We start from the raw sequence: 12852 nt of genomic DNA on the forward strand, positions 1-12852 counted from the left end.
TAAAGCTTTGTGTCGTGCAGTCATCAAGGTCGTAGGTTGTGTTCCAAAAATGAACAGCATAGAAACAGAAATGATGATTATTTCTGCAGGACGTGACCATGATTTTGTAGAACAACGCTCAAGCACGTACTGTGCAAGCCGTTACTGATTTGTTTGACTGATAAGACTGCTATGTGGTATACCACCTACTGCACTCCCCTGACTTAAGGCTTCGTGAGTTCAACTCGATTTCTAAACTGAAGGAAACACTTCACGGCATTCGCTTCAGAACTACTACAAATTCGTCGGGTAATAGACCGCACAGCTCGAACTGTCAACGTAACTGGCACTACTAAGAGTATGCTACGACTTCCACATCGCTGGCAACGGGTTATACACAATGCTGGTGACTACTTTTAAGGGCAGTAAAACTTTTTGTACTAGCTGTAAATAAATACACTACTGGCCATTAAAATTGCTACACCACGAAGATGACGTGCTACAGACGCGAAATTTAACCGACAGGAAGAAAACGCTGTGATATGTAAATGATTAGCTTTTCAGAGCATTCACACAAGGTTGACGCCGGTGGCGACACCTACAACGTACTGACATGAGGAAAGTTTCCAACCGATTTCTCATACACAAACAGCACTTGACCGGCGTTGCCTGGTGAAACGTTGTTATGATGCCTCGTGTAAGGAGGAGAAATACGTACCATCACGTATCCGACTTTGATAAAGGTCGGATGTAGCCTATCGCGATTGCGGTTGCGGTTTATCGTATCGCGACATTGTTGCTCGCGTTGTTCGAGATCCAATGACTGTTCGCAGAATATGGAATCGGTGGGTTCAGGAGGGTAATACGGAACGCCGTGCTGGATCTCAACGGCCTCGTATCACTAGCAGTCGAGATGACAGACATCTTATCCGCATGGCTGTAACGGATCGTGCAGCCACGTCTCGATCCCTGAGTCAACAGATGGGGACGTTTGCAAGACAACAACCATCTGTAGAAACAGTCCGACGACGTTTGCAGCAGCATGGACTATCAGCTCGGAGACCACGGCTGCGGTTACCCCTGATGCTGCATCACAGACAGGAGAGCCTGCGATGGTGTACTCAACAACGAACCTGGATGCACGAATGGCAAAACGTCATTTTTTCGGATGAATCCAGGTTCTGCTTACAACATCATGATGGTCGCATCCGTGTTTGGCGACATCGCGGTGAACGCACATTGGAAGCGTGTATTCGTCATCGCCATACTGGCGTATCATCCGGCGTGATGGTATGGGGTGCCATTGGTTACACGTCTCGGTCACCTCTTGTTCGCACTGACGGCACTTTGAACAGTGGACGTTACATATCAGATGTGTTACGACCCGTGGCTGTACCCTTCAAATGGTTTTGAGCACTATGGGGCTTAACTTCTGAGGTCATCAGTCCCCTAGAACTTAGAACCACTTAAACCTAACTAACCTAAGGACATCACACACATCCATGCCCGAGGCAGGATTCGAACCTGCGACCGTAGCGGTCGCGCGGTTCCAGACTGTAGCGCCCAGAACCGCTCGGCCACTCCGGCCGGCTATACCCTTCATTCGATCCCTGCGAAACCCTACATTTCAGCAGGATCATGCACGACCGCATATTGCAGGTCCAGTACGGGCCTTTCTGGATACAGAAGATGTTCGACTGCTGCCCTGGCCAGCACCTTCTCCAGATCTCCCAGCAATTGAAAACGTTTGGTCAATGGTGGCCGAGCAACTGGCTCGTCACAATACGCCAGTCACTACTCTTGATGAACTGTGGTATAGTGTTGAAGCTGCATGGATAGCTGTACCTGTACACGCCATCCAAGCTCTGTTTGACTCAATGCTCAGGCGTATCAAGGCCGTTATTACGGCCAGATGTGGTCGTTCTGGGTACCGATTTCTCAGGATCTATGCACCCAGATTGCGTGAAAATGCAATCACATGTCAGTTCTAGTATAATATATTTGTTTAATGAATACCCGTTTATCATCTGCATTTCTTCTTGGTGTAGCAATTTTAATGGCGTGTAATGTAGTTGCCACTATTAAAGTTCCAACCCTCGTACATACCTAAGACTCGTCAAAATCTGTGATTAAAGGGCTGGCTGTCGCCTTGTAAGTCGGCTTACATTCCTATAGACGACAGCACAGTCGGCAGTTTAACAGGAAGCTGCGAGTGCTGGAGGTGCGCAGGCGTGTTACCTGCAGCAGGTGGTGCAGGCGGATGACGACGACGCGGCCGCCGGGCAGCAGGGCGACCTGCCAGGGCGAGAGGTGGTGCGGCAGGAACCTGCCGGCCACGTCGCTGGCCGCCTGCTGCGCCCACGGGTGGTCGACGGCGGGCGCGGGCAGCGACGGCGCCGCCACCACGTGCGCCTCCAGGTGGAACGCGTCCTCCTCGCGCCACGCGTACCGCCCCCACGCCGTGGTCAGCGCGTAGCGCAGCCGCGGGTAGCGCAGCCCGCCGCCCGGCTCACACAGCTCCACCAGCCGCTCCTGTCAGGAACACACAAAACTAGACACAAATACACGGAAGCCGCTCAATATGCAACGGAAAAAATTTTCTTTCTCGGCGAATTTCAGTCGAAAAAATGCGGAATTTCTTGTGGGACGTGGTAGAATATTCCAGTTTCACCCCCCAGCGGCGCTAGAAGTAGCCTTCGAAACGGTGTCAGTAACTGACGTGCGTCCCAACCAGAGAGCTGTCATCGAATTTCTTTTGGCGGAAAATCGGAGCCCAGCAGATATTTACAGGCTCTTGCAGAGTGTCTAGAGAGACATGGCAGTGAACAAAAGAATGTTAAATCGTTGGGCGAGGCGTCTGCTACGAGGGTCACTCCAAAAGAAATGCACACTATTTTTGTAAAAATACAGTTTTCATTCTGCATGTGTTAAAGTTTTACAGTGTGTAGATACATCCTTCCCGCTTCTTTTCAAATTTAGTTCAACCTGTTCCCTCGAGTGGCGCCGTCACAGCATGTCTTAAAGTTGGCTGCTGCACCTGACGTTTGTCAGAAGCAATACAGCAGGTCAGCAACTGGAAGCAGTTAATTCCATAAATTATCTGGGAGTACGCATTAGGAGTGATTTAAAATGGAATTATCATATAAAGTTGATCGTCGGTAAAGCAGATGCCAGACAGATTCATTGGAAGAATCCTAAGGACATGCAATCCGAAAACAAAGGAAGTAGGTTACAGTACGCTTGTTCGCCCACTGCTTGAATACTACTCAGCAGTGTGGGATCCGTACCAGATAGGGTTGATAGAAGAGATAGAGAAGATCCAACGGAGAGCAGCGCGCTTCGTTACAGGATCATTTAGTAATCGCGAAAGCGTTACGGAGATGATAGATAAAATCCAGAGGAAGACTCTGCAGGAGAGACACTCAGTAGCTCGGTACGGGCTTTTGTTGAAGTTTCGAGAACATACCTTCACCGAGGAGTCAAGCAGTATATTGCTCTCTCCTACATATATCTCGCGAAGAGACCACGAGGATAAAATCAGAGAGATTAGACCCCACGCAGAGGCATACCGACAATCCTTCTTTCCACGAACAATACGAGACTGGAATAGAAGGGAGAACCGTTGGGGTACTCCAGGTACCCTCCGCCACACACCGTCAGGTGGCTTGCGGAGTATGGATGTAGATGTAGAAGCAACGTGCTGTTATAGAATTCCTGTGCTGTGAAAGGTAGACAGTGGGAAACATCCACAAGAGGTTGAAAAAGGTGTATGGAGTTGCTGCTGTCAACCGCAGTACAATTAGTTGGTGGGGAAGCAGGTTACGTGATGAAATCGGGAACGACAATATTGAGGTTTGTCCTCGCAGCGGCAGGCCTCAATCACAAAAGTCGGATGGACAACACTGAAACACCCGCCATACAGTCCTGACCTGGCTCTATGTGACTATCATCTCTTTGGGAAACTGAAAGACTCTCATCGTGGAACAAGGTTTGAAGATGATGACTCCCTTGTGGACGCTGCCAAACAGTGGCTCCAACAGGTTGGTCCAGAATTTTACCGTTCGCGTATACAGGCGCTGGTTCCAAGATGGCGTAAGGCAGTTGACAGGGATGGAAATTATGTGGAGAAATGAAAATATTGTTCCTAAATTATGTATGAACACACTGTAAAACTTTCACACATGTAGAATAAAAGATCGATTAAAAAACGTGGTGTGCATTTCTTTGGGAGTGACCCTCGTATTATCGCAACAATCTCGTGCAAGCCTGTGCGTTCCCCCATGGAGCGGCGCCACACCACCTCCGAAGAATAAGGTCAAAGCTGTATCCACAGCCGGTAAAGTCATGACGATGGTCTTCTGGGACTCTGAAGAGGCTATTCTGTATGGTGTCATCTCTTATGGCGCAACGATCTACTCTGAAGGTTATTGTGCTACCCTCAGGAAATTAAAGAAACGACTTTAGCGTATTCGTCGCCACAAAAAATGTAAGCGAACCTTTCTTATCCATGACAACGCAATGCCTCACACAAGTCTCCGCACCCGAGAGAAGCTCACAGAACTCCATTCGACTGTTCGTCCTCCCACCCTAAAGCCCGGATCTCGCACCTTCCGACTTGCATCCATTTGGCTCAATGAAGGATGCACTCCGCGGGAAGCGGTTCTTGGATGATAGGGGGGTTCTTCGTGCAGCAAGACATTGGCTCCGACGTCGACCAGTAGAGCAGAACCATGCAGCATACAGGCTCTCCCAGTAAACTGGCGTAAGGCCGTCGCATTGAGCGGAGATTGTGTTGAAAAATAGGGTTTTGTAGCCATAAGAGTTGGGAATAATGTGACGTATTGGAATCCTGAATAAAACCAACCTGCTTTCGGAAGAATAATGTGTGGCATTACTTATTGAACGCCCCTCGTAGTATCTGATCAAAAGTATCTGGCCACACCTATCTTACACGGAAGTGACCACTAGTTACCACAGCAGGCGGACATGCAAGTATGAAAGGAGCCGATGAGTACTGTGTTGTCATTGGAGAAGCAGTAACAACAGAATGGGTTCGTCAGGACAACTCAATGACTTCGAAGATTGTCCAGTCTCTGAAAGTCACCTGAATAAAAAAGCCATCACAGACATTTCAACCCCTCTAAATCTGCCGAAGTCGATTGTTGGTGATGTGACTGTAGTGGAATCGCAAAGGAACAACCACAGTAAACCAGGACCACTTAGATATCCTGTGCTAGCAGACTGGGACTATCGAGCACTGGAGGGTGTCTGCAAAAAATGCCATGAAATCAGCGGAAGGAACTACTCGTGACTATCAAAGAGCTACCAGCAGTGGAGACACCACAATGACTGTCCGTAGCGATTTAGACTGGGATACAATGGCCGAGCAGCCTCTCACAAGCCATACAATTCTGTTGTCAGTGCTGAATGATGCATGAGGTGGGGCAAAGAGTGACGCCGTATGTGACAACACTGCGGACTCGATAAAATAGAGGAACGGTTCATAGGCAATGACAGATTGTATCAGCATAACAGGGCACCCTGTCATAATGAAACATCTGTAAGGCAGTGGTATGTGGACAATACCAATCCTGAAATGGACTGACCTGTACAGAACCCAACTGGACCCAGTGGAACACTTTCTGGATGGTTTAGAACGCCAAATTCTCTCCAGGCTCCAGCGTCCAACATATCTACCTTCTCTGGTTTGGGCTCTAAGAGAAGTAATGGGCTGCCATTCTTCCACAAACATTCAGACACCTCACTGCATGTGCATCCAACAGACTTGAAGCTGCCATAAGGACAAAGGCGTGGGCAACCCCATGTTAATGTCTACTAAATGGTGTATGGATATTTTATCGTACGTGGTCTTGACAGAGAGAGTCGAAGGAGATGAAAGGAGAACGATGGTCGAGGAGGCAGTGAGTCAGAGTTGTAGCCTATTCGCGATGTTATTCAATCTGTAAAGGAAACCAAGGGGAAATTTCGAAAGAATTAAAATTCAGAGAAATGAAATAAAAACTTTCAAGTTTGCGAACAAGTTTGCAATTCTCTGTTTGCAATTCTCTCACACACAGCAAAGAACTTTCAAGAGCAACTGAACGGAATGGAGAGTGTCTCAAAAGAGGTTGTACGGTGAATCTCAACGAAACGAAACAAACTAGGGTAATGGAATGCAGTCGAAGAAGAGATGAAGTATGTGCGTCAGACAGAAAGTTCAAAATAATGTTAAGAGAACATAATAATATACAGATTTTTCTTCTCTGCTGGGCCTGAAGCTTGTGTAAGGTCATAATGTGACATCTTCTTCCTCCTTTTGACAAAATTAGCTGCGAATTGTTTATTTGTTGTTAATTACTTAAGTTCACGAGAAGCTTTTTTCGGCATATGTGCCATTATCCAAGTCTTCCTGTTGACATTACATTTATCATTATTCTACGTCTATTTAACAGTATTATAAGATTTTATCTTACATTATACTTAATATTGAGTGGAGTTACCTTGGGCTGTAAGTTCTTTTATGTACTGTTAACACAGGTCACGTATTTACTTCCTACAGAAGCATAATCGTGGAACTTTGGTTATTTTTTGACGTAAAATGACAAATCGTCCCAATGATGCTTTATGTTTACAAGAAAATTATGTCTTAGGTAGTTAGAGAAGTTCTTTGTCGGAGATATACAATATTTTGCAAAAACAGACATAATGTCTTATGGGATAACAGCAATCAGTGATTTTATAATGTTGCTTAAAATCCGTCTTGATTGCAAATTTTTTTTTATTATTCATATGACCGGTTTCGGTTCATTCAGAACCATCTTCAGATCTGTAAAAATAATTATACTAATTTACTATTTCACGAAAGCAAATCTTTTTCATCCTATCTAGTCAACATCAAATGTACCAGAACGTACCTGATATTTCAGTTACAGGAGTTTAACGTCGGATTTACGAATGCATCTTTCAATTTTGTCTGTAATTCTTCCATTGTAAGTGAGAGCTACATCTTTTTTCTTCTTGTTCCTCTTAACTGCTACTTGACTTCCTTCTGTTTGTTCCATTTGCCTCTTCTTTATCTTCCTATAAATATTCATCACCTGCTTACACGTATATCCGTTCGCTACGGCCACTTGTTTTAAAATACTTAACTCCTTTTCTACTTCGTGTTGGCTTAGTGGCAATCTTAGTAGCCTGTATACCATCGAAGTAAAATATGCCCATTTGTATCGCGGTGGGCATATTTTACTTCGATGGTATACAGGCTACTAAGATTGCCACTAAGCCAACACGAAGTAGAAAAGGAGTTAAGTATTTTAAAACAAGTGGCCGTAGCGAACGGATATACGTGTAAGCAGGTGATGAATATTTATAGGAAGATAAAGAAAAGGCAAATGAAACAAACAGAAGGAAGTCAAGTAGCAGTTAAGAGGAACAAGAAGAAAAAAGATGTAGCTCTCACTTACAATGGAAGAATTACAGACAAAATTGAAAGATGCTTTCGTAAATCCGACGTTAAACTCCTGTAACTGAAATATCAGGTACGTTCTGGTACATTTGATGTTGACTAGATAGGATGAAAAAGATTTGCTTTCGTGAAATAGTAAATTAGTATAATTATTTTTACAGATCTGAAGATGGTTCAGAATGAACCGAAACCGGTCATATGAATAATAAAAAAAATTGCAATCAAGACGGATTTTAAGTAACAATATACAATACATAGATGCGCGACCTTAATGTTGTGTATTGCTTTTTATCTATCGCGTTGTGTTTATCCTTATGTTGAAGTCCACCCGTCCATTAAGGATGTCATTCGTACGTCACACATAAACATTATCTGGAAACCTATACTGATATAAATAAAAAAGAAAGGGGATAAACAAAACACAACAAACAAAAAACGATAGACAACACTGAGATCGCAGGCCTATATAATGCACAGTGCAGTATCTCTGACAAAAACATCTCTAACTATCTGACATATAATTATTTACCTGTGAACATAAAGCATCATTGGAACGATGTGTTATTTTACAACTGTCAAAAAAATAACACGCAATTTCATAATTATTCTTCTATAAAAAGTAAATACTGTTAAAATTTTGTGTTGTGAACAGCTTTACTTAATAACTTGAATGGCATTTAAATATTCCTGTCTTACAGGCACAGATTGTTTTACGCTCTTGGACGCAAATGAAGTTTTAATCATAGCCGTTAAGCGTTTATGCGTAGACTTTTAACAAACCAGTGTTTTTGAATGAAAATGAACTTGTGTTATTCCTAAATAATCAAAGAGATTATAGGCCTAGTGTGGTACTGCGTAACTTAAAATAAACCGAAGTTTCGTACATAAATGAAGTGTAAATTTTGAAATTAGCGTATTGCGACTTTCGTACGTCGCGTTAGGAGTCAATTTGTGAATTTCGACTGTGGATTCGGCAAGGGCGATAAGCGTTGGTTTACTGAAAGGGAAATAAAACTGGAATACAAGGAAATACAAAGCAAATGTCTATATACATGGTATTCGTGGAGAGCTTGACGTAATTTAACGTAGATTAGTGAAACCTGCGAAACCCGCGGAAGATACTACTGCTCAAGTAAAAGAGACGCCTAAGAAAGCGTTAAATAATTAGGCTACCTTAAGGCTGACAGCAATGCTTTAGTTGTATTGACTACGAATATGGCTCAAATGGTTCAAATGGCTCTGAGCACTATGGGACTTAACATCTATGGTCATCAGTCCCCTAGAACTTAGAACTACTTAAACCTAACTAACCTAAGGACAGCACACAACACCCAGCCATCACGAGGCAGAGAAAATCCCTGACCCCGCCGGGAATCGAACCCGGGAACCCGGGCGTGGGAAGCGAGAACGCTACCGCACGACCACGAGATGCGGGCGACTACGAATATGACAAAGAAAACATTACAGAAAATAATGCGTTTTAATACATGTCGAGAAGTATGGGCAGAATTGCATAAATCATTTGACGGTGTTTTTGAAGATAAAGTTGATGACCTTCGTTAATTAATGTTCTGTGAAACATTCTAATGGTGATGTAGCAATCACTTATAATGTTGGAAAACTTGTGGAGTCATCTGTAGCAAGAAATGGCCAAAAATGTAGAAAAAAACCTCGGAGTATCGCATTTATTTTTAATTTGTAAAATTTTAGACACGCTACCAGATGAGTAATATTCATTCAAATGGATGCTTATGTCAAAAAGGGACAGATCTATTGATAGCCTGACAACTCAGTGTTGTCCACACAGAAAAGCTTCCTCGAATAAAGCAGGAAATTCTACATCTCAAGAGATGCTTGTAAAGTAACTCATTGAAAGAACTCTCTAAACTCCCGTAATGGAAAAAGAAAATCATTTGTCATTATTGTAAAAATCCAAATCATGTGATCCAAAAATGCCGCAAGTGGCTTGCGAATAGTCGACCACAAAAACCTCAGGAAAGAGATATGTAAGAAGCTGCTGAAACTTGTAATACTAACTTTGTTCTCTTCGCTGAAACTTGTAATGTCGTGCCGATCGCGGTGGCCGTGCGGTTCTGGCGCTGCAGTCCGGAAACGCGGGGCTGCTACGGTCGCAGGTTCGAATCCTGCCTCGGGCATGGGTGTGAGTGATGTCCTTAGGTTAGTTAGGTTTAAGTAGTTCTAAGTCCTAGGAGACTTATGACCTAAGATGTTGAGTCCCATAGTCCTCAGAGCCATTTGAGCCATTTGTAATGTCGTCAGAGTAAGAGAGAGAGAGAGCTGATTTGTGGACAATGGGCAACACGTCATATCACCAATACTGACAGTTTTTTCAGGGGATTAGAATCAGTTTCTACGACACGTTTAAGGCTGTTGGCAAGACCAGCAAAGATATGGAAGCAGCAGTAAATGAAAAGTGGCGCAAAATCACCTTTAGTGATGTATGGTATATAAAAGCACTCCGTCATCAGGCTACAGGTGGCCCATCGGGACCATCAGACCGCCGTGTCATCCTCAACTGAGGATGCGGATAGGAGGGGCGTGTGGTCAGCACACCGCACTCCCGGTCGTTACGATGGGTTTCTTTGACCGGAGCCGCTACTATTCGGTCGAGTAGCTCCTCAATTGGCATCATGAGGCTGAGTGCACCCCGAAAAATGGCAACAGCGCATGGCGGCGGGATGGTCACCCATCCAAGCGCCGGCCACGTCCGACAGTGCTTAACTTCGGTGATCTCACGGGAACCGGTGTATCCACTGCGGCAAGGCCGTTGCCTATTTTAAAACAGGACTATTTAAATTAATTATGAGAAGCATTGAACCTCCTATTCTTGCTGAAGCAAATGACATGAGTCGAGTAAACATACTACAATCGTATCATGAAAGATTTGGACATCAGAATAAACGACATGTCAAAATGTTAATCTGCAAGATCTTAGGGATATACGTGGGACTGAATTCTGAGCTCTGTAAAGGCTGTACGTACGGTAAAGCACATCGGCTTCCATTTGGCATATGGAAGAGAGTTTCTGAACAAGGAGAGCTGAGTCATACGGATGTCTGTTGTCCTTTTCAAACTTCCAAGTCTGGATATCGTACTTTGTTTTATTCAAAGATGATTACAGTAAATTTCGAGTTTTTTACTTCGTCAAGGAAAAATCACAAGTTCTTAATAAATTAAGACAATTTATGACAGAAACAAAGACTGCTAGGCATGCAATTAAAAACCTCTTAAGCTATAAAGGAGGAGAGCTCAATAAAAAACAGACAATGGAAATTCTACAGACGGAGGGTGTAATTCAACGTTTCGTTATGCCATACACTCCACAGCAAAATTGATGCAGTGAAAGAGAAAATCGTACTCTTATTGCAATAGCCAGGGCTATGACGCATGCTCACGGAAACATTCCTCAGTCGCTTTTGCGCTAAAATGATCAATTCCGCAGCATACTTCCTGATCTTGCAGTATTCTAGGAATGTCTCCATACAAAATATGGTGTCGAAAGAAGCCTGGTTCAAATGGCTCTGAGCACTATGGACTTAACTTCTAAGGTCATCAGTCGCCTAGAACTTAGAACTACTTAAACCTAACTAACCTAAGGACATCACACACATCCATGCCCGAGGCAGGATTCGAACCTGCGCGGTTCCGGACTGAAGCGCCTAGAACAGCTCGGCCACCGCAGCCGCCAAAGAGAATATGAACATTGCACAAATAGACGTGACTACTTCTTTTCTTTACGGTGATCTCAAGCAAACAAGATTTGTGACACCGCCTGAAAGTCATAATGATGGTCCCAGAAAATTATGTCGACTAATGAAAACCTTATCTGCCTGAAACAGACACCCCGTTGCTGAAATGAGACATTCATTCACTAATTATGCCACGGAACTAGGATTTAAGAGAAGCGAAGCTGACTCTGACCTCTTTATATGAGACAGAACGGTTCTTACAAGATTTTCTTCGTACTCTGTGTTGATGAAGGATTGATTGCGGCCAATCATGATAGTGAACTTAAAGAATTTATTGAAGATCTTGAAAGAGAATTGAAAATAAAATCAAGCCCAATTGTATAGGATTGGAAACTGATAGAAAAGAAGATCGGTCAATTGAATTCACTCAGACTCACTAGACGAAAAAGGTTTTGGAGCGCTTTAGCTTGAGTGCTTGTAGAACTGTTATGGACTGATTTACAAAAGCGGTGAAGACAAATGTATTCTTGAATGTTATACTGATGCCGATCATGGAGAGGATTTAGAGACTGGAAGATTTAGCTCAGGTGTTCGTTGTCTGTACTTCGGTGCACCTGTCAGTTGAATGAGTCAGCGACAAACTTTATTTGCAATGTCTACTACAGAAGCTGAAGTTGTAGCAGCTAGTGAAACAACACAAGAAATTGTTTGGATCAAGAGACTTTCAACTCTTGTTTTATCAGCTAAAGGATTCCTAACCATTCCTACGAGCGACAATGAGGCTGCAGTTTGACTCGCACCGAATCCTGAATTTCGCCGACGAACAGAACATACTCGTCTCAGACACTCCCTTGTTCGAGAGTTAGTTATACCTGGTCAAATTACTGTTTCAGCGGTAAATACACAAAACCAGCTTGAGGGTTTATTAACAAAACCAGTGAAAATTCCTAGCAGATCAAAACTGTGTGCCGGACCGAGACTCGAAATCGGGACCTTTGCCTTTCGTGAGCAAATGCTCTACCACCTGAGCTACCCAAGCAAAACTCACGACCCGTGCTTTACTTCTGGCAGTAACTCGTCTCCTACCTTTCAAACTTCACAGAAGCTCTCCTGCGAACCTCGCAGAACTATCACTCCTGGAAGAAAGGATAATGCGGAGACATGGCTTAGCCACAGTCTGGGGGATGTTTCCAGAATGAGATTTTCACTCTGCAGCAGAGCGTGCGCTGATACGTAGCTTCCTAGCAGATCAAAACTGTGTGGCGGCCCGAGACCCGAACTCGGGACCTTTGCCTTTCGTGAGCAAGTGCTCTACCATCGGAGCTACTCGAGCACGGCTCACGACCCGTCCTCACAGTTTTACTTCGGCCAGTACCCCCGGCACATAGTTTTGATTTGTCAGGATGTTTCATACCGGCGCACAGTACACTGCAGACTGAAAATCTCATTCTGGAAACAAAACCATTATTTGCTGTCCGACTACGAGAGCTGTGCAATAATGTGAGTGTGTAAATTATTTTAAAAAAGGGGGAGCGTGAAAGTTTTCTGTTGTGAATAGTTTTATTTCATATCCTGAAAGACATTTTAATATCTATGTCTTACGGGCAGAGATTGTTTTACACTCTTTGCCGCGATGGAAATGTTTATTGTCGTTGTTAAGCGTTAAGGTGTTGATTTTTGATAAACTAATGTTTCTGA

General features: G+C 43.8%; 1 protein-coding gene across 1 annotated transcript in view; it reads right to left on the bottom strand.

The window, feature by feature from the left end:
• The window catches only part of LOC126457418 (uncharacterized), a 151217-nt gene that overhangs the window by 74879 nt on the left and 63486 nt on the right, over positions 1 to 12852 (bottom strand). The window contains exon 4 of the mRNA XM_050093687.1: positions 2218 to 2511. Coding sequence (XP_049949644.1) covers positions 2218 to 2511 — 294 coding nt within the window. The remainder of the gene's footprint in view (positions 1 to 2217; positions 2512 to 12852) is intronic.

The sequence above is a fragment of the Schistocerca serialis genome, chromosome 2 (assembly GCF_023864345.2).
Source record: "Schistocerca serialis cubense isolate TAMUIC-IGC-003099 chromosome 2, iqSchSeri2.2, whole genome shotgun sequence".
NCBI classification, from domain to species: domain Eukaryota; kingdom Metazoa; phylum Arthropoda; class Insecta; order Orthoptera; family Acrididae; genus Schistocerca; species Schistocerca serialis.